The 20,420-nt window shown below is 39.9% G+C and overlaps 1 protein-coding gene across 1 annotated transcript in view; it reads left to right on the forward strand.

Annotated features, from left to right (window-relative positions):
* ATP10A (ATPase phospholipid transporting 10A (putative)) overlaps positions 1-20,148 on the forward strand; it is a 114,763-nt gene extending 94,615 nt beyond the window's left edge. Inside the window, exons 13-21 of the mRNA XM_068395645.1 lie at positions 2,120-2,304; positions 3,628-3,949; positions 6,127-6,203; positions 10,589-10,714; positions 15,065-15,265; positions 17,399-17,479; positions 17,570-17,674; positions 18,011-18,198; positions 18,897-20,148. Of these exons, the coding sequence (XP_068251746.1) occupies positions 2,120-2,304; positions 3,628-3,949; positions 6,127-6,203; positions 10,589-10,714; positions 15,065-15,265; positions 17,399-17,479; positions 17,570-17,674; positions 18,011-18,198; positions 18,897-19,602 (1,991 nt within the window). The 3' untranslated portion in view covers positions 19,603-20,148. The remainder of the gene's footprint in view (positions 1-2,119; positions 2,305-3,627; positions 3,950-6,126; positions 6,204-10,588; positions 10,715-15,064; positions 15,266-17,398; positions 17,480-17,569; positions 17,675-18,010; positions 18,199-18,896) is intronic.
* Positions 20,149-20,420: the final 272 nt, after the last annotated feature.

Below are 20,420 nucleotides of genomic sequence, written 5' to 3' on the forward strand. Positions count from 1 at the left end.
TGGTTTCTGACGATACAGAAATTGGCTTCTTTTGGACTTTGTCATGGCTATCATAAGCAGCACCACAAAGGAATGGGATATAATTAACATAACAGACATATCCTGTTTTCCTTGCTCCTGCCACCATTTTATTACTAGTTAAATGAGTGGAGTAATGCCAGGGATGAATTTGACACGATATCATACATGGGAACTGCTGCTCTAAACAGAAGGAGGACTTTGCCCAACCTGCCTACAGAATTTCGTTAGCTTAGTTCCACTTCAACGTGTCAGAGACTTCCATGACTCCAGGGGCACCAGAGGCACTCTTAAAGCAAAGCTCATAAACTGCATTTGTGAGAGGCATCAACTCTCATATACATCAGGTGCAGTACACACACTCAGGGCCTGTGTATTCTGTGAAAGGTAATTGCAGTACTTCATAATGATGCAGTTAAAATTAGTGTATGTAAAATGTATTCCAAGGACTAAGTCATACTCTTCCTCTGCTGAGTTGAGATCTTGAAAGCACTGAGGTTCTAAAATGTATATATATCCACTATTACTCCAAGCATCCAACTGCTTTCTCTGGCAAAGAAACTGGGACAGCCATAACACTGTCGGAGGTAACAGCCTTCACTAATTGCCAGCATGCCTGTCTCTGGGAGATGAGATCCGCCTCACTCACTTCTGATATATCTGCTACAGATCTCTAAGGCTCCCCACGTAACCAATGGAGAGACCAAAAAAAAAGAAAGTGCAGTTCATTTGGTCTGTCTTAGGTACCCGCTTTAGGATTAGATGAATCACACCCTTGAAGTGTCTGTTTCTCTCCTCTGGTATGAGGTGACTAATTCGGACCACATTAGTCAGGAAGATCCCACCATGGTTGTGCCTGTTGGCTCTGGCTGCACTCTGGGGGAAAAAAAAAAAAGTGAAATTGAACCATCAGACAAATACGTGAGCTCTAGCCAGAAGTGAACTACCCGTTCAGTCATTCCCCAAGAACCTCATACTGTGGTTTGTGTCTTGCAATGATCAGTTGTGGTTAGGTTGTGGGAATAAAAAAGTGAGTCTGGAAAAGGAATATCTTTTCCTTTTTCCACTGTTTGGATAATAGTAGCTTTCCCGACATTGTCCTAAGAATGTGTTTCCACCTACATGACTGGTGCTCAGACTTAAGGTGGACTTCTATTGCTAAAATGTTTTTTTCGAGGAACAACCATAGGAATAACAAATAGCTGAGAAAAGTTTACTTTGCTTTTCCTGTTGTTCCAGATAACTTGCATGTGTGTCACCTCCCCATTTCTAGTAGTGAGAGCTTACGTTTCCTCACACTGAAGCCTCACTGAAAGTCGGTGGAGCACTGATGTATCAGTGGTGACACTGCACTTGGTCCTGAGCAGCTTTTGCTACAGTATTTGAAAATCTTGTTTCAGTCAGTTGATTTATGAAAGCATAGGAAAGATATTCAGTCTCTTATGAACACGTAGAAAGATACATTGAAAGCGTGAAAAAGCCGCATTTTACTTTCACATCATGGCCAACAGATTTAAGATTTATTCTCTACTATATCTTATTTGGCAACCAGTGTCTTTCTGCAAGACCAAAGAGCAGCAACAAGGCAGGAAAAGGTTTATGTCTGCAGCCTAATGTGTTCTTGCCAAGCTGCAGTTCTACTGTCATTTCCCTTCAAAAGGGAGAAATCTCTAGTGACCCAGCCTCTTCTAGTTGAGGAAAGGCAGTTAAGACCCTTAAGAACTGAAACGATCTCCTAGAAGCAACAGTATTTTCTCCAGCAACATTCAGAAGAAATGGTGAAGATGCAGAGCAGAGAAACAATAAGCAAAGATACATCAGGCTTGTGAACCTCTGAGACTAGAAGAGGCATCAGATTGCTCTTAAAATTTTGAATTCTGGATTTGTTGTTGACTCTTGATGCAGACGTTTATCCCAGCTACTTTCCACTCCTCTCCCTCGACACACCAAAAAAGCTGCCTGAATCTTGCAACCATTGGTAGTTTATCTATTTCACAATAAAAGTGACTGCTGTTTTTTTTGAAAAATACAAACTTACAATTCGAGGTGAACCCTAAGTGCTCCTTTAATGTGGAATATTTTGCTTTTTCTACGTGCTTAGGTGCAACTGGCATTGAAGACCGTTTACAGGATGGTGTTCCAGAAACCATTGCAAACTTGCGCAAAGCTGGCTTGCAGATTTGGGTTCTTACTGGAGACAAGCAAGAAACAGCTGTTAATATTGCATATGCCTGCAAGCTACTAGATCACGATGAAGAAATCATCACTTTGAATGCTGAATCACCAGTAAGAAGATCCAATACACAAGTTTACTTGTGAACTAGCTTTGCTTTGTTTTCAACTTGTACAATTAAAAGTTTGATGGCTTTTTTTTCCTTTCCTTCTTTTTTTTTTCTTCTTTTCCTGCTTCATCTGTAATTTTCAGGTAGGACATGTCTTTGAATACTTTTCAGTGAATGATGCTTCTACATCATAGTTTTATGTATCATAAAATTATTGAAGACATGTAACTGTGTATAGTTGGATCCACCATGAATGAAAATATGCCAGAGCAGCATAAATGCCTGCCTTTGGTATGCGCTCTCAAAACATCTCTAGTTTTGCTTATTGGCACTAATGGATCTCCAAAAGCAACCTGTTATTAAACATGTGTTGAGGAAGAAAACAATTTATTATCTATTGAAAATTTGTGCTTTATTTTACACCACTGAAATGTAGTATTTAGATAACTCAGTCATTCGTATTTTCTCAGGTGGCTTTTTCTCTGGAGATAGAAGCAATACTTGAGTTTCGATGCTAACACTGAGAGTCAGAAAACCACATCTACAGTAATGCCTTGCTTCCTAACAGACCTTTTCTAATTCTTCTGAATTACTGACCTTTCCTGTGCTCAACTTGTTGCAAGCAGACAGTCACAAAGAGTTTACTGATATGGTCTAACATACAAGGAACCAGACCGATAGTGCTATAGTCCTTTAATGGGGTGATAAAATTGGACTTCAGATCAGCAGAGGAGAGGTAGGCCAGCAGTATCCAGCTCCAATTTCTTTCGAAAAGGAAGAAAAGATAACAGCATTTTCTGTTCTTGAGTGTATCAACTGAACTGGTAAATTGATTTTCCATGATCTTTCCTTTTTGTCATACTTTGCTGTAAGACAAATAGCATTTCATTTTAAATGTTCATATATTCTCAATAACATCTTTTAGTTGAGTATGGCTAGGAGAGAGCATTCAGCTTAAATAACCTTTAATTGGTCTTTAACAATGCATAACTATTTGATCTGAGTTGTAGGCGTATACATGGTGTTCATCGCCACACTTAACTTGGTACTGATACTGATTGTATTATCTCCCAGCACTGTTATTCTGAGAAGGAGCTAAAAGAAATTAGTTTACCATACAATACTGCATGTTAAACAGGAATTAGATTTTAAGCCTTTAGAGTACTCATTGCTGTCATATCTTCTGGAAGAAGTAATTGTGTTTAGAGCGAATAGAAAAGAAGATTATTAGAAATTAAAACTTTAACAGTGCAACAAATATAACAAATACAATGTCTGAATACATGTTCTTTTCTCTCAAGCATATTTATTTTGAATTTTTTTTCAGGAGACATGTGCTGCCTTGCTGGAACAGTGTCTGCAACGCGTAGAGTCTAAATTTTCAAACAACACAATACACGAAGCTACTGGAAACATGACTGTTGGGTTCACCCCTCTCTATCCACCCTCTTCCTCTGTGCTTTCCAGCTTGGGCCTAGTGATTGATGGAAGGACTCTAGCTTATGCCCTGGAACCTACACTAGAAGATAAATTTCTTGCACTAGCCAAGCAATGCCGTTCAGTACTGTGTTGTCGCTCTACCCCACTCCAAAAGAGCATGGTAGTAAAACTAGTCAGAGACAAACTCAAAGCAATGACCTTGGCAATAGGTAAATATCTCAGTTTAAACTAGCCTGCCTTAATGTATGCTGTGCCTTGAGAATTTTGATTTTTTGACTTGCAGTAGGACCCTTCAAGCTGCCTCACAACTCAAATAGCCTTCAAATTTTGTCTGAAAATGTGTCAGACAACAATAACATATTTACTCTACTATATTTATCCAAAACCAAAATAGAACGCTGGAGTAGTATTTGGTATTTCTTCCTACAGAAGTTAGGTAATTGGGACCCAGGTATGCTATGAGGTTTTGACATGTCTGAACACAGCTGTGAAGTATTGGGTTAGCTGGTGCTGTGCAGAACACTATTTTGCAATCACTGTATTACACAGAACAAAATTGTGCTTACTATTGTTTCATCCAATCATGTTCAAACTCAAGGTTCTGCATTTTTCATCATAAGTAAGGCCATACAGCATAGGATATGAGTTGACCTTGTCAGTATAGAAAATGGATTTACAATTGACATCATGCCAACACTTACACTTCTTCCCAGCTAATCGCTCAGTTGGCAAAGGGGAGATTTTGTCAGTCACCCTGTTTTAAATCTGGCAGCATCATCCATGTTTCCGTGATTTTTACATAAGAAAAGTCAACGAGCTCTTCTTTTCCTATCTCAAATTTAGGCTCGTGTTGCATTAGAAGCCATGATTGGGAGTTGGCCTCTTCTCCCGGGCAACTAGCGATAGGACAAGAGGACACAGCCTCAAGCTTCGCCAGGGGAGGTTCAGGTTGGACATTAGGAAGAATTTCTTTACAGAAAGGGTTATTAGACATTGGAATGGGCTGCCCAGGAGGTGGTGGAGTCACCATCTCTGGATGTGTTTAAGAAAAGACTGGACATGGCACTTAGTGCCATGGTCTAGTTGACAGGGTGGTGTAAGGGCAACGGTTGGACTCGATGATCCCTGAGGTCTCTTCCAACCTGGTTGATTCTGTGATTCTGTGATTCTGTGCAGCATGTATTGTCACAAACACACTAGCATTCGTCTACCTGTCTTGGTTAATCATAGCAGCAACACATGTGGGTTGAACCTACACATGAGAAACCCTAAGCGCATATAATAATTGCCAGACTTCTGTGACATCCACATCACCAAATGTGTGCTGATTATAATAATCCTCATGCTCACTATATTTTATCTAGCTCAAATGTGCCTTCCTCGTGCTGAATTTATCTTTGGCTGACTGACTGTGGGCATAATCATTTGCATATGTTGTCAAAAACGTCTGGCTAGTTAACTTGAATTATCCAGAATGCTTAAAAACACTAGTGGAGACTGGGCAGATTGTGTTTTCATTCTTTCTGAGCTTCTTGAGCCTGGGGGTTGAACTCAAGCTCCTGCTCTGGTTTAAAAGCCTAGCTGTTTACATTCTCCCTTCTAACCAACTTAAGCTAACTTAGGGTTGTGTCGCACAGTCACAAAGACACCAGCTTTGTCAGGTGAGCGGATACCACTCTTATATGTGCCAACAGCAGGGAAACTGGAGTGAGATGTGAATGTACGCCTCAGCCATTGAAATTTAAAACCAAGTGTCTTGTCATCAGCTAATACAGAGCTTAAGAAGTAGATACATGTCCCACTCTGATATTCTTTCTATGGCACCTATCACCCGTGGTATCATGATTGGAAGCAGAACAAGGGTTGGTGCCTGTGCAACCATTGCAGTTAAATCTACCTATATAGGTGTATTAAAGATCTTGGACTGGTCAACCCAAGTCAAGAATTCATCTACTTTTTAACTTTATTGTATTTTTACTGTGTAGACATTCTCATTGGCTGTAGGTCTCCTTGCACATTTCATTCTTAGTCATACCTGATTGCAGGCAGACAGTTAATCAGGAAGCAGAAGTATTGGGAAGCTCATTCTCAGCCTTCCAGTGTTTTAGTACTTGTGACATTCAGGCCTGACACTTGAATTTTAGGTCTTGCTAAAAAGAGAGAGATTTGTTTTCTTTTTACTTTTCCATGATAAAAAAAGTCTACAAAGATCAGAATGTCTTGGCAGATTTGCCAAGCTTTGAACCTTGTATTCCAAAGACGGATCCTTTCCTACCCCACATCTCCCTTACTATACTCAGCCAACACTCACTAACAACTGGTTTTCCTTTGCTTTGCTGCTGCTAACTGTACTAGTGACAACAAAACCGTGTCTTGTCATCTTTAGGTGATGGTGCTAATGATGTCAGCATGATCCAAGTGGCAGATGTTGGCGTGGGTATCTCTGGTCAAGAAGGCATGCAGGTAATGTTGCTCATTCACTGAAAAGCACTTCCATGAGAGGGTGAAATAGGCACTCCAATATGTCAGCTTGACGAAGCTGCCTTTGGATAGCCAGCACAAATAAAAGAGAAGTAGCAAGTTGTGCTTAGGCGTGCCAGATGCTGTCAGTTTGAGTTTGAGCTTTTGTTTGTTCTCAGATCTGTGACGACTTTGAACATGCTACCTTCTTAGAAAATTCAACTTACGAGATCCCTCTAAGCCATATGTTTTAAGAAATCTTTTATTAAATACTGGTTTAAAGGAGGAAAAAAGGTCAGCTATGCATTATTTAGGAAATGAAGGTTCGCCTTATTCTGGCTTTTATTCTCCTCTCTCATGTATTGCTTGGGTATACTTCTATGGAGTAGCTGCACAAGCCTGTCCAGCTGATGCAGCTTATTTGCATGGTGCAGTGGTGACCCTTAGCCCAGCCACCCACACATCTTGCTCACTCAGCCTATTCAGACAGCAGAACAGTGAAGAAAGAGAAAATTGCAGCCCTTTGCTGAACCACTGCTCCCTACACACTATTCCAAGTCTTGGTTTTCTCCCTATTTCCTGCCATGGGGAACAGCAAGATAAGGGGACTTGCCCTGTAGTCTTTTGGATGTGTTCAGCCTGTGATTACTGTATTTACCACTGTATAAGAGGTACTTCTCCCATCCCCAGAAGAGAGGATGTGTATGTATAGGATGTATTACCTACTGTATTACCTATTACCTCTGCCTCCTCTACTGCTACTGCAGTTCAATTGCCTTGTTAGCACCAGACGTGGCAGTAAGACACAGAGAATGAGGAAGATACCTTATTTCCACAACCTACCTTGTATTTGGGCTGGGTGCAGACTGACTGTATGAGAAAATAGAGTAGCTGAATATATGACAAAGAGCTCTTCAGAGAAGATGGGAAGTGTTTCCATCCTGAGGACCTGAGCAGATGAGCACGCTCCTAACTTAGCAGTGGGTGGTTCTCTGACCCACACTGCATTTTTTGCAACACTGGCTGGATGTTTTGCTTGAAAGGGAAGAAGGGCCTCCTTCACACGGTGTACGAGTTGGCTATACAATTTTATTCCTTGGGATTTCATGAATGCTGTAGTTTAATTGGGTCAACACACAAATTTATGGAACAAAAATTTAACTGAGCCATGAACTTGGATGTCAGCTTTGTGCGTTTTCTGACATGCAGATCACCAGAAGCTAGGACAGTACTCTGGAGAAAAGTCAGTGGATGTTTTTCTTAGAATGATAGAATCGTTTTGGTTGGAAAGGACCTTTAAGATCATCAAGTCCAACCGTTAACCTAGCACTGACAAGTCCACCACTAAACCATGTCCCTAAGCACCACATCTATATATCTTTTACATACCCCTAGGGATGGTGACTAAACCACTTCTCTGAGCAGCCTGTTCCAACGTTTGATAACCCTTTTGGTGAAGAAATTTTTCCTAATATCCAATCTAAACCTCCTCTGGTGCAACTTGAGGCCATTTCTTCTCATCCTATCGCTTGTTACTTGGGAGAAGAAACCAACACCGACCTCGCTACAACCTCCTTTCATGTAGTTGTAGAGAGTAAGAAGGTCTTCCCTGAGCCTCCTTTTCTCCAGACTAAACAACCCCAGTTCCCTCAGCTGCTCCTCATAAGACTTGTGCTCTGGCCCCTTCACCAGCTACGTTGCCCTTCTTTGGACTCGCTCCATCATCTCAAAGTTTTTTTTGTAGTGAGGGGCCCAAAACTGAACACAGTATTCGAGGTGCAGCCTCACCAGTGCTGAGTACGGGGGGACAATCACTTCCCTAGTCCTGCTGGCCACACTATTATTCATTTTTGTCTTATCTTATTTATTCAGGTACTCTTCTGAAGGCATCCTATCTTGGCCATTGTTGGAGACTGGATACTAGGGAAGATGGGCTTTAGCCAGACCCAGCAGAGCTATTACACTTATTTTCCTTCTTGTAATCATCCAGTGTGTTCAGTCAAAGTAATCTCCAGGGCATATGGATGTCCATCAGTGCTCTTCAAACAAACAGATTTCAGGCCTGCAATCCATTAAAAATTCTTCTCCAAACATGTTAGCAGCTGTAAATTAGATTGGAAAGAAGCTACCACAAAAATACTGAGATAGTCATTGTGAATATGGCATCCCAGACATAGACCCTATGAGTCTGACTTTGATGGCTGGAAAGGGCAGGAGAAAAAGAAGTCTTGGATTAAGCTGATACCAAGTGTGTTTGTTGTTCCACAGCCTTCACCAGGCTCCAAGAGCTTTGCATAACTTCTTCAGTATTGCTCTGCAGGCAGTCCAGGCTCCAGAGAGCCCAGAGGAGACTGTTTTTGTGAGGTCCCCTCCAAGCCTATCAGTTCAAAAAGGTCTGCCCCAAACCCATTGGTTCTTATCATCCCTTATGAACTTATCAGATCCTATCATCTATGTATTAATTCAGATCACTTTTTTTCCTAATGCAGACATATAGTGCTTGTAGCATTTTTTTTACTTCTCTCCCCATTATGCCTCTTTCAGTTGAGCTCATACACTTACAGTAACCAGTCCTCAAATGCCCCTGGCTTTTGCGGTGTATTCAAATCTGAAAGCTATTTGCTCATTAACCCATTAAACTACCTGTTTTTTTCTAAATGAAAGTTCAACAGAGTGGAAAATGTTTATAGATCGCTTCCTTTACTGCAAGGTCCTAAGGAGGCACGCACGCCTCTTTACTATAAACTGTCAGAATCTTACACATGCAGGTACTCAGAAGGCGTTGAGCAATTAGATGTCTAAAACAGCAATAGTCTCTGATTTATTTTCTTTCTACATTCTATGGAAGCATGTGGAGCACGTATCACTTTTTCCTGTGAAAAAGCTGGAAGAAAAAATAAAAATGTGAAACTCGAGGGGATATTTTGAGATTAAATAAACATGCAAATGTAATTGGATATCACTATCTTCCTCACAATGTTCCTCACTGTAATCAAAATGGAATAAACAAGAAAAAACCCCGACATTTCTTGCAATGTGTTGTGAAGTACTGTGTTAGAAGCACAAATGAAAAGAAGTTAGTGGTTTTGTTTTAACATTGGAATAGGCTGAGATGGGGTGGAGGACAAGGAAGCAGACATCATAGCACAGCTCTATTCTCCTCAAGCTGCAAGATAGCTGTATGTCTGCAGGACAGATCAGACTGTTCTGTGCAGGAAGGTTATTACAAGTGTCTCAGTACCTGAGAAATCCCAGGATGTGTCAACATATTAAAAAATGTCCTGGTGCTTATATATGTCTACTGCTTAAATTACAATGCATTATTACACCTTCTCTTGCATACAGTTTTACTGATTTTGAGTTTATTTTAATAGCTTCTACAAGCACTTACTTGGGAAAACTGAGCCCTTTTGATGATTGACCAAGAAAGGGAATTAGGAAAAATTAAAAGGAAAGATGTCTCTCATTTAAAAATACAGTCAAAATATACCCTACAGAGTGTAAGGAAGACATTGGTCCTTTGGAGGTTTTCACCTTTCCTCATGTTTTTGCTGAACTGTGAGAAGAAAGGTGATAGCAAAATAGAAAGTTAAATGTAAAATAATATTAAACGAAACCTTAGCATGGGGATATGGAAGATCATGAAACAACTGTGTAACACCATCATTTACAAGAAGGTCTCATGTAGATGTACAGTACCCTAAATTTTAGTCAGAAGTAGAGAGAAACGGGATGATTCATTTTGTCAATGTGATTTGGCAGTCTGCACAGTCCCAGAGGAGTCTCATCTAGTGTGATATTTTTTCATAGACAGTTTTAGAAAATGTGCAATTTTAAAAATCCCTCAATATACTGGTATCTCAGGACAGCTGAGTAAACTTTATAAGCCAGGACTGCAAATGTTAATTAAAACTAATATTTTTATTGTTTTGTCTTTTAAAGTCCAGTAATTGTGATGCAAGTGCTTAATTGTGCTTTTCTTATTTTATTCTCTGAAAATTCATTTTGCCCTGTAAGTACCCTGTAGTTTTTACAGAGAAAGATGTTACAGCCACCAAGATGTTCACGCGCGGGCCCTGAGCCTTCATGCTCATGCAGCCGTTCTCCCACCTCTTGCTTTTTGCTGCTGCTTGTCACCATCTGGAACATAGACTGTAATCTCCTTTGGGCGAGGACCGGGTCGCCTTGCACATTCTGCCAAGCCACCGGGTTTGCTCACGGGTATTCCAAATCAATGCAGCAATAGCTGCATTTCAGGTGCACTGTAATGGATTTCATTCTTCATCAGTACAATTTCCATTGACTGTATGAGTTTAGATGACTAGATTCACTGCTAGTGTTGAAAGTGACACTTCAGAATAATGATTCCATCTTTTCTTTCATTAAAGGCGGTGATGGCAAGCGACTTTGCAATCCCAAGGTTCCGGCATTTGGAGAAGCTCTTGCTTGTTCATGGCCACTGGTGTTATTCCCGACTTGCCAACATGGTGCTGTATTTCTTCTACAAAAATGCAGTAAGTGTTTGACTTAGCAGCTTTATGGCACCACATGTTTCCAGAGTTTATTTTGTGCTAAGTGAGCATTAGGTCAACCTTCAAATGGTTTATAAATAACCTGTAAAGAAATTTGCAGAGTTGAACGACAGCTGGCTGCCATTTGCAGAAATACAGGACCCACTCCATAACAGCTACAGTGTGCTGCTGAATGTGCAAATTAGGTAACAGAAATAACAAGCACTGCTTAAGAAAAGTTCCTTTATAGAGCAGTTTTGCAGAATTTATCTGGCTGGACACAGGAGTCTTTAATGCCAAAGCCATCCAGCATTGGTCCGAAGTAGCAGTTGAGTGTGTTTTCTCTTCCTGACTATCTAGTTGTTGCTTATGAATCACTGTACGTATTCCCTAGTGACCTGAGATAATTTGAGTCTTCTCTGTGTCTCAGAGGCAGAGATTGGGAAGGTTTTTTCTAGGTTTATCTTACTCCCAACTAACCAAAAGAGTGTATTAGAAAGGAAGCACACTGTGGTAAAGAACAAACTACGGGTCTGCCTTTCCTCCCTGGTGTATGAAACGGGAGTTAGTTGAGTACTGGGCACTGAGCCAGGAGCAGCTCAAGTCTTTGGCCCTAACAAAGGCCTTTTGCACTGATCTTGGATTACAAAGATGATGGATTGAAAACTGCCTAAGAAGACAACCAAGAATTCCATCAGCTGTATGGGAGTCACTGGCAGGCACACAGATCTGCTCACTTGCAACACCTACAAATCACCTTGGGAACAAGCGATATGAAAAAGCAGGGAAAAGAGGAGAGCCAGAGCTCTCAGACCTCTGTTTGCTCCAGAGGGCAATGTGTAAACTGTGAGTGGCAGACTGGATTTTATCCTCAATATCAGAAAAAAAAAAGTAGCTCTCAATTTTGTAAAAGTTGCTGTCCAAATTTAATCTAATCCTCAATTTTTTTAATGCAAATTCTTTTTGTCCTGACTAACCCCTGTCTGATCTCAATCTGAAGGTAGGTATTTTATCAGAAGACCATCATTTGCTCAAAATTTTGAACATCATAGGAATACCTAAGGGAGCTAAAGAATTAATAAAGTGTCTTTGTGTTAACACAAACGTGTTAAAATACCTTCTGTGGTCTGATCAGAAACGGCATGCAAGCACCTTTCCGGACACAAAAGAAAGAAGGGTCTTGGACGGTCTGAACTGCTGCCCGAGTCTGCAATAACAAGCAGATTTAAATAATGCTGCACTGAGTGAAGAGCCACCTGTTGAAGCACAACAGTGAAATATGTGCTTGTGTTCAAATGCCTGAGTTTTAAGGCTTGATCCTGAATGATGCTGAACATCTGTACTCCCACTCCCAGTGCTGTATGTTTCCAAGGTACCCTTTGGCTTGACAGTATCGAGTCTAACTTCCAAGAGTGTATGCAGAGCCATCTTACATTAAAATAAAAAAAAAAAAGAAGTAGTACGCATAAGACATTCCAGCAATCAGCAGCCAGAGATGTTGTTTATACATCTACATTTTTGTTCAGCTCTTGTAAAATCTTCCATTTCCTTTGGTACAACTCCCCTCGATTACAAGTATTATTTCTCATGCCATTTTTAGTAAGACATTTTCAGAAGCTTCTGCCTCAAGGCTAGAACATAACTGAAGATTATCTCTTTGTGTTGGCTCTGCTTTGGCAGCCTTGAGAGCTTTCTGAGCAATACTTGTGGCTACTGACTCTAAAACTGTAGTGGAATATCCAGCATATAGACATGAATATGTCTGGCATAGTGCCTGCCCTTAAGGAAAGAATATTCAAAAATGAAAGATGTGAGCACCTGATCCTTTTGCAAGGAGACTATTCTGGGTGATTCTCCGCAGAGAATCAAGATAGCTACACTGCAAATGTTCTGCAAGTTTTTTGTTTCCTCAAGCGTTTTTTTCCCCATTTGCTCATATTTTTAAATTTTCCATTCTCCACTAGAATCTGTCTACCTCAAAGTTTAAACTCCAAATTGCTGCAAAAGCCATTTGGAAACTCAGATGACTTATCCAAGAAGATGTTTGGCTTGGTGGAGATAATAAAAATACAAGTAAAATATAAACTAGAACATAGCATGACTGAAAATATCTGAGCTTGATGAAAAGGGATTTCATGTAAACAAAGTTCTACCTGCACAAGCATGCACTGCTTCTTCCCCTTTATACATTAGATCTGCAAGACAGCACTGGACATTTTTTTGACATATACTTCATTCACTGAGAAATTCTGTCTGGGGCCACATTCATAAAACAGTCTCATCTAGGGGGAAGAAAGGAAACCTTTTTTATTTAAATCTAATTCAATTTTTATGTCAATTTGTTTTTATTTTTTCAGGGGGATAATGCACAGAAGCAAGAGGGAGCGCTATATTTGAAATTAAATTAATTGTTTAATCCAAAATAAAATTTCAGGGAAAAAAAATCTGATTTAAGCTTGGTTACTGAAATGTCATTTATTTGTACAGCTTTCTTTGACAGCACTGCTGAGACCCATACTAGAGGTGGTCGGACAATTTTCAGTTGACTGTATTTTCATCAAACTACCTGTTTTTGTCAGAGGTGAACTGTTTCCAAGACAGGTTAATTTTAGCAAGACTCTAGAGAGGAAAATTTCTTAGGTCCAGGATTAGCTGGATTTTGTTTATTTCAAATGAGTGAGAGAAAAGTATCTAAATCCACATATTTATTGCAATACCATTTTGAGAAAAGACTCAGGAAGTTTTGTTGGGTTTGGGGTGTGGAAAGAAAATAAATTTCAAAATCTGTTCAGTTTTGAAATGAAATTGCCATCTCCCAGCCAACTGTACTGAAGAGGGGAAGCTCTGGTAACTCAGTCTTGTTTTGGCCAGAGGAAGATCTTTTTCCTTAAATATATTTACAGAAACATTTCTAGAGGTGATCCTTAAAAAACTACTACCATTTAACTTTTAATAGGTTAGTTTATAGTATGGGCTCACAAACAGTGATAGGTATGTTGTTGCTGATATACAAGCCACTTCAACGTAGTATGCAAACATTACCTGAACATATATATACAATACATCTATGTATATACATATATATATATTTGCATACAGCAGGACTGACCCTCTTGATCTGCGGCAATTCCCCTTCACAAGATAGGCTTACTTCCGTTACAGCAGTTTTCACTGACTAAGCAGACCATAGCTTTTTTTTTTTCTCCTACATTTAAATTTCAACCACATTTTGGCGTACAGATAGAACAGATCTATATTTTCCTCTGTGTATCTAAAAATGATGAAGGGTTAACATACTCCAGCAGGCTGAAAGGTTTTGAGAGCAGAATATAAAAAGAAGAGGAAGTGAAAGGAGAGGTCATGTCATTTCCCTTCTTCATGGTTAAAATGGGGAAAACTCTCGAGGGACAGTTGCAAGGTTTTTCTGTTTGCCTTCCGTTTAGTATTAATCACTTTACAAAGAATAATAAAAATTGCAGTTTTAGGAGGACCAAACTTCAGAGTTTATTTCCTTCCCTAGGAAGCTCCTCATCTTTTTCTGGGCCTCAAAAATCCCCTCACAGGTGAGATCAGCACCTCTCCTTAGCCCTAAAAACCTCTGGATTCTCAATGCTGCAGAGATTGTAGAAGAAATGAGTTGTGTGGTTTGTCCCTTTTTGGGTGATTCCAACCCAACTACATGATTAATCCCACTGCAGCTGTGTATGCAGCTGATTTCTTTATACAGCTGAAGAGTAAGGGAGACTGAGGAATCTTTAGAGCACTGCTGATTTGCTGGTTTTCAAAGCACAGAGATAGAATAGTTAAGACAAATTTGCTAGACCTTACAATTTTACCTCTCTTGCTGCTGCTACTCTCATGTTGGTCTTGCAAAAAAGCTCTGCATTTACCTATTGTAGATCAGCTGAGCCTCCCAAAACATCTCAAGCCAGCAGAGGATATTATTATGGAAATGCTTATTCTTACAATAGTAATGTGAGTGCTATGAGATCGGTACTTAGATACCTAGAGGTCAGTGATGGTTGGGAGAGCTTTTTACAGTCAGTTAAATTGCACATCAAGAGTTTCATTCGAACTGAAAGTTAATTTTGTGTGAAGTCATCCCTGACACCTGAGATCTGAGGTTCCAGCAGCACAAAGACTTGAAGGTGTGCCAAATTTTTGTAGCTTAGCAAAGTGGTCCAGGCATGAGGAACGGCAAGTTAAAGACTAGGTATCCTTAGAAGGATTGCTCACGTGTTTAGCGTTCATAGAGAAGTCCTTGCAGAACTGGAATCAGAATGGTTTCAGAACACAATAGGATGATGACCCTGCTTATCGTGTCACATTTACACATTGCTCATTCTGTTTCAGATGTTTGTGGCGCTTCTCTTCTGGTACCAGTTCTACTGCGGCTTCTCTGGCTCGTCGATGATTGATCAGTGGTATCTCATCTTCTTTAATTTACTCTTCTCCTCTCTTCCACAACTGATTACTGGTGTGCTGGATAAGGATGTGCCAGCTGAAGTGTTAATTGCTGTACCTCAGCTTTATAAAAGCGGCCAGAATATGGAGGTAAAATCTTCTTGCTTTTTGTAATTTTTTTCCTAGACGTCTTTAGTTTAAACTGAAAACCAACCCTGCTCCCAAAGGGTGGATGACTGATAAAAACAGTCCGAGAAGTCACTATTATTATTTCTTGATATTTCTCATCTGAGTCAAAGTATCTAAATGCCAAAAGTACATTTAAAACAAACTAACAAACTAACAAACAAACAAACAAACCAACCAACCAGCTATATTTTGAAATAAGTAATGAGAGAGAAGGCTGGATGCTTGCCTGAGCTGAACACCTCTCTCATGGTCCAGGCTCACAAATAACCACAAAAGTAAAGCAGATTAAACCTTGTAGCTTAGTGCAGACTTTCACAGAATAACCTCACAGTACTTACTCAAAACTTCAGGCCCCAGCCCTTTACAGTCAAAAGGGAAAGATGGCTTTAGGAGTAAGCACAGAGGTCGATACACTTAGACTCTGAGGGAGGTACTCACCAGCAGATGACAGATTCAGCTGAAATGTCTGTTGAAAACACCTTATCCCCATCTGCTTGAATTGTACAATGAAAACAGAAGGAATTGCAGGAGCGATTCAAGCCAAAGCATTTCTGGTAATTACAGCTACAGTGTACTGTGGGAAAATCTTTCTGCTTGGCAAAACTATCCATATTGAGATGTTGCTTCCAAGGCAAAAGCCTTTCTTAAAAGCATCTGATATCGTGCCCTCTGAGAGGAGACGGTGACTGTCTTTTGCCCCTCAATGTACACCTGTATTTGGCACCCTACACATCTAGTGACATTGCTAGACACTGTCCTGGAGAGATTTTAGTGTAATTTAAATTTACATTTACATTTGCAAAGAAGAATTTTACTGTAATTTACATTTAGTGCTTTAGTCCAAATTCTCTCTTTTTCACACAGCTGCTGTTTTCCATTTTCTACATTTCTTCTGTTCCAGTGCATTGCACTTTAAAGATCTGTAACATTAATACCTTCCTTTCTTGCACATTTTTAAGGTGATAGAAATCTTGTAACGGCTTAAGCTTGTTGGGAAGTTGTGTCTGAACAGTTGCCTAAAAAGGCATTTTTAAAACTTGCCAAAAATCCTGCTTCAGGTAGGATCTCTTTCAAAAAGATATCACCGATTCAAAGCCTGTAGAACTATAGAATAATTTAGGTTGGGAGGGACCTCTGGAGGCCATCTGATCCAGCCCCCTGCTCGAAACAGCTTCAAAGCTAGATAGGGTTGCTCGGGTCTTTATCTAGTCCAGTTTTGGATGTCTCCAAGAATGGAGATTCTGCAGTCCCTCTGAAGGAACCTGTTCCAGCGCTTAACCGCACATTACTTCAGTAGGCCAAAGAACACCATAATTATTTCTAAGCATCTCTCAATTCTCATTTTCAGGCTGCAGTTATATTCTCCATAGAGGTAAAGAGCCTTGATGAGCCCAGTGGTTGCAGATGTAGCCTATATCCCAAAATTAGATAAATAAACATTTTGTCATTTACAAACTATTTTTCCTTATATCCAGGTCTTTTATATGACCATCCATACCCCTGCAATTGTATATTTATTTAAACAGAAAGTTAGTTTAATATTGTTTCTCAGCAAGCAAATTTGTGCCGAGACACACAGATATGTGTGTGTGTTTATATGTATATTTATTTATGTATTTATAACATAGCATACATTGCTGCATTGCTTACTGAAAATCATTTTTGTGGATCTTCTTTTCTAACTATGTGTGCATTTTCTGTTTTCTCTCTGATGAATACTCTGTGCTTGTATGTACATGATGTAAAACACATTTATTCATGTGCTTATACCTCGGAGAGCTCCTCCTGAAATCAGTGGTCTTACTGTAGTGCATAAAGCTGGACACCTTCATAAATGTTTGCTGACCTGAGTGTCAGATTCAAATTACATCCTCTGCCAGGGGGAAAAAAATGCAGAAGAGTGTCTTCCCAGAACAGACTGACTTGCAGATAAACTCTTCATACTTCATCTCCAAGGGTATCTAACTGATCGGCAAAGTTGTGAAGCTGTTTGCACAAGCCCTAAAAGTGTTGGAATATTCCCCTCAAAATACCTATCCCAACAAACAATATTTTCATTAGGCTCTGATTTTCTTAACTTTTTTTGTGCCACAGGAGTACCAACCACACATGTTTTGGATGAACATGATTGATGCTATGTATCAAAGCCTGGTTTGCTTCTTCATCCCCTATTTTGTAAGTGTCTGGTTTAAGCCATTCCATTTCAAGCATTTTGAGGAGAACTGGCAACACAGCTTGGGCTAAATTCTGTCTCCTTCTTTACAGACTTACTATGATTCAGAGGTGGATATCTTCTCCTGGGGAACTCCCATCACCACAATAGCTCTTTTCACCATCATACTACATTTGGCTATTGAAACCAAAACTTGGGTAAGGTACCCACAGCCTACATAGAAACTCACTGGCATATATGTAATTCTTTTCTTAGTGCCATTCTTCAAAAACAGAAGATGGTCATTTTGTTCCCTCAGCACATTTCTATTTTTAGGAAGCATTTTAAGCAAACATGAAAAAGTTTTTAAACTGTGATCTGCAAACAGCTTTGTAGTGTTGTATCTATAATAAGAATTTTTTGAAAATACAAGGCTCTAAACTCCTTGCTGTGCATGCATTTGGCTCCAGAAATTAAGAACTATTAATTCACAATCACAGCAAATTTCTCAGAATATAAACCATCATTATTCTTTTGTTGTTTTTTTGTTCTAGACTTTTCTCCACTGGTCATCTTGTATATTCAGTATCCTTTTATTTTTCTTTGTGGCTCTGGTTTACAATGCTTCCTGCCCAGTATGCCATCCTCCATCCAATCCCTACTGGACTATGGAAAGGCTGATGGGAGACCCTATGTTCTATTTTATTTGCATTATATCCCCAGTCATTGCATTGCTGCCCAGGTATTGTACCTTCTCTCATATCTTTTCTCATATATGACAGCACATTATGCATATGGTTGGGAGGGCAAGAAACATTTCTTTTTCCACTCCTCCTCTTTCTTTTTGCCTTACCAGCCAAGTCAATTTTTTTCAGCAGCTGATTGCATGAAGTCAGGTTGTCTAACTTCTTCTGTGCTCCTGACCACAGGAACAGACCACAGCTCCTGGCCATAGACCACAGGAGTGGGATAATTATAGACTGTTGGTCGAACCTCCTGACCATGCAGAGATTTGCTACCCTGTGAGGTTTTCCATGATGCTTCCAGATTCAACCCATCCTCCCATAACATGCACAGTACAGAAATTCTGGTAGTGCATTGTGGACCTGACTTGCCTACTTATGGATGTAGGAGGCCTGCTCTACAGACTGACCCCCAGTGCCCTTGATTCCTCATCAGGAAAGATGAAAGACCATGTGTAAACACAAGGTGGATCACTGGCTAAAGGCATAGATTTGTTATGCTGCTTGTTATTAATAAAGACATTAGCACAGAATTCAGAGCTTTTCATCTGCAAGCTTTCGTGTGTCAAACATAAGAAAGGCACATGAAACGCTCATGTTTTTCTGTGTTGTCCTTTTTTCTTGGATATTTTCTGTTAATAATATCTTAGTACTTCTTTCTTTCAGTTCTTTTCACGTGTACATTCTCCTCTTGCAGATTTCTGTACAGAACCCTTCAGGGAACACTATTCCCAACCCAGCTTCAGCTTGGACGCCAGTTGAGTAAACTATCCCCAGAGATTCGCACCCAGCTTCTGACCAAGTTGAATGTAAAGGAAACAACACGTCAGACACAACCCTTTGCAGACAGCTTCTCACCAAGCCTTGGCTCAAATGCTAGTGATTGTTATAAGGCTTATAACCAAAGCACACCTTTGCCAGCATCTCCTCCAAGAAATGAGTCACTTTTCCAAGAGCACACAAAGGCAGAACATGCAACAGATCGGACTGTGGCTGCCTCTCCCCAGCGTGCCGTGTTGTATGGGGAAAACAACCTCCCCTCATCAGCAAGTAGTCTGGAAAGGTCCACAGGATTTCATGAAGTTAAACACGGCACTTCAGAGATGGAGTCGTTGCCTGTGGGAGCAACATTCCCATGGAGCTCAGCAGTCGACCAGGCAGACTTCAGCTTGTTGAAGTGGATCACATCAACTCCGTTGTTCAGTCACATTGGTACTGTTTTACAGGTGTCGTCAAGCAGTTTACAAAATGAGACACAGGACAGTATGTGTGTGCTTGGCTCGTCTTTGCATGTGGACTTCAAAGGCTTGAAAGAACAGAGCTCAAATAACTTGCAGGACAAAATGAAAGGGACCCCAGCTGATCATTGTAAAAGTGACAATTCCGAGACCACCTTTTTATGACATGGGCCTTAAATATATTTATATATTTTCTATTTGCACACATTTATAGTGAGATTACTCTATTTGTTTCCAAAGATGAAACAGAAAATCAAAGGTACAGAATGATTATTTAAGAATGTTTAAATACAGTATATTGAAATAAGAGCTTTAAATATAAAAAGAAACACTTGAAAGTTCCATTTATATTGTTTTATTTTTTCATCTCATTTTGTAAGAAAATGCCGTCTCTTTATTTTTCAGATGCTTCTCTTTTATTCTGACACATACTGTAAAAACAAAGGACCTATCTACCATATTCAAAAGCATTAGTTTCAGCAACAATTATTGATATCATTATAGGCCGTTCAGTAATCAAGGAGGAAAAACCATGATAATAAATAGGCACTGTATTCCATCCATCATCTGCTTGCCAGGGTGTTTTGTCACTGGAGCAAACCATTAGGCAAGACTATTGAATTATCACACACCTCTCTGTAAATGTTAACAGTATCTTACCACCGCATTAATAATACTGGTATTTTATAAGTGACACCATATTTTGATATTGCAGCCATAGCATTTTATGTGTCATGATAAAACAATAAATAAATGACCATCCATATTGCAAAGTGACTTCCCAGTCTGGCGTTAATAGTAATTCAGCCCTTCACTTGGAGTAGCTAGCATTTGGTTGGTCATGGCCTTGTATCAGGCTGTTCAACTCCTGAGGAAAAGCTGCTGCTTGTTTGTGAGGAATGATTTGGTGGCAAAGAGCTGGTGCATTGTGTTTGCTGGAGAGTTTGACCTGGGAGGGTCTGTGATCTTCTGTGCTGTAGCAC

Source organism: Nyctibius grandis, chromosome 2, assembly GCF_013368605.1.
Source record: "Nyctibius grandis isolate bNycGra1 chromosome 2, bNycGra1.pri, whole genome shotgun sequence".
NCBI lineage: Eukaryota > Metazoa > Chordata > Aves > Nyctibiiformes > Nyctibiidae > Nyctibius > Nyctibius grandis.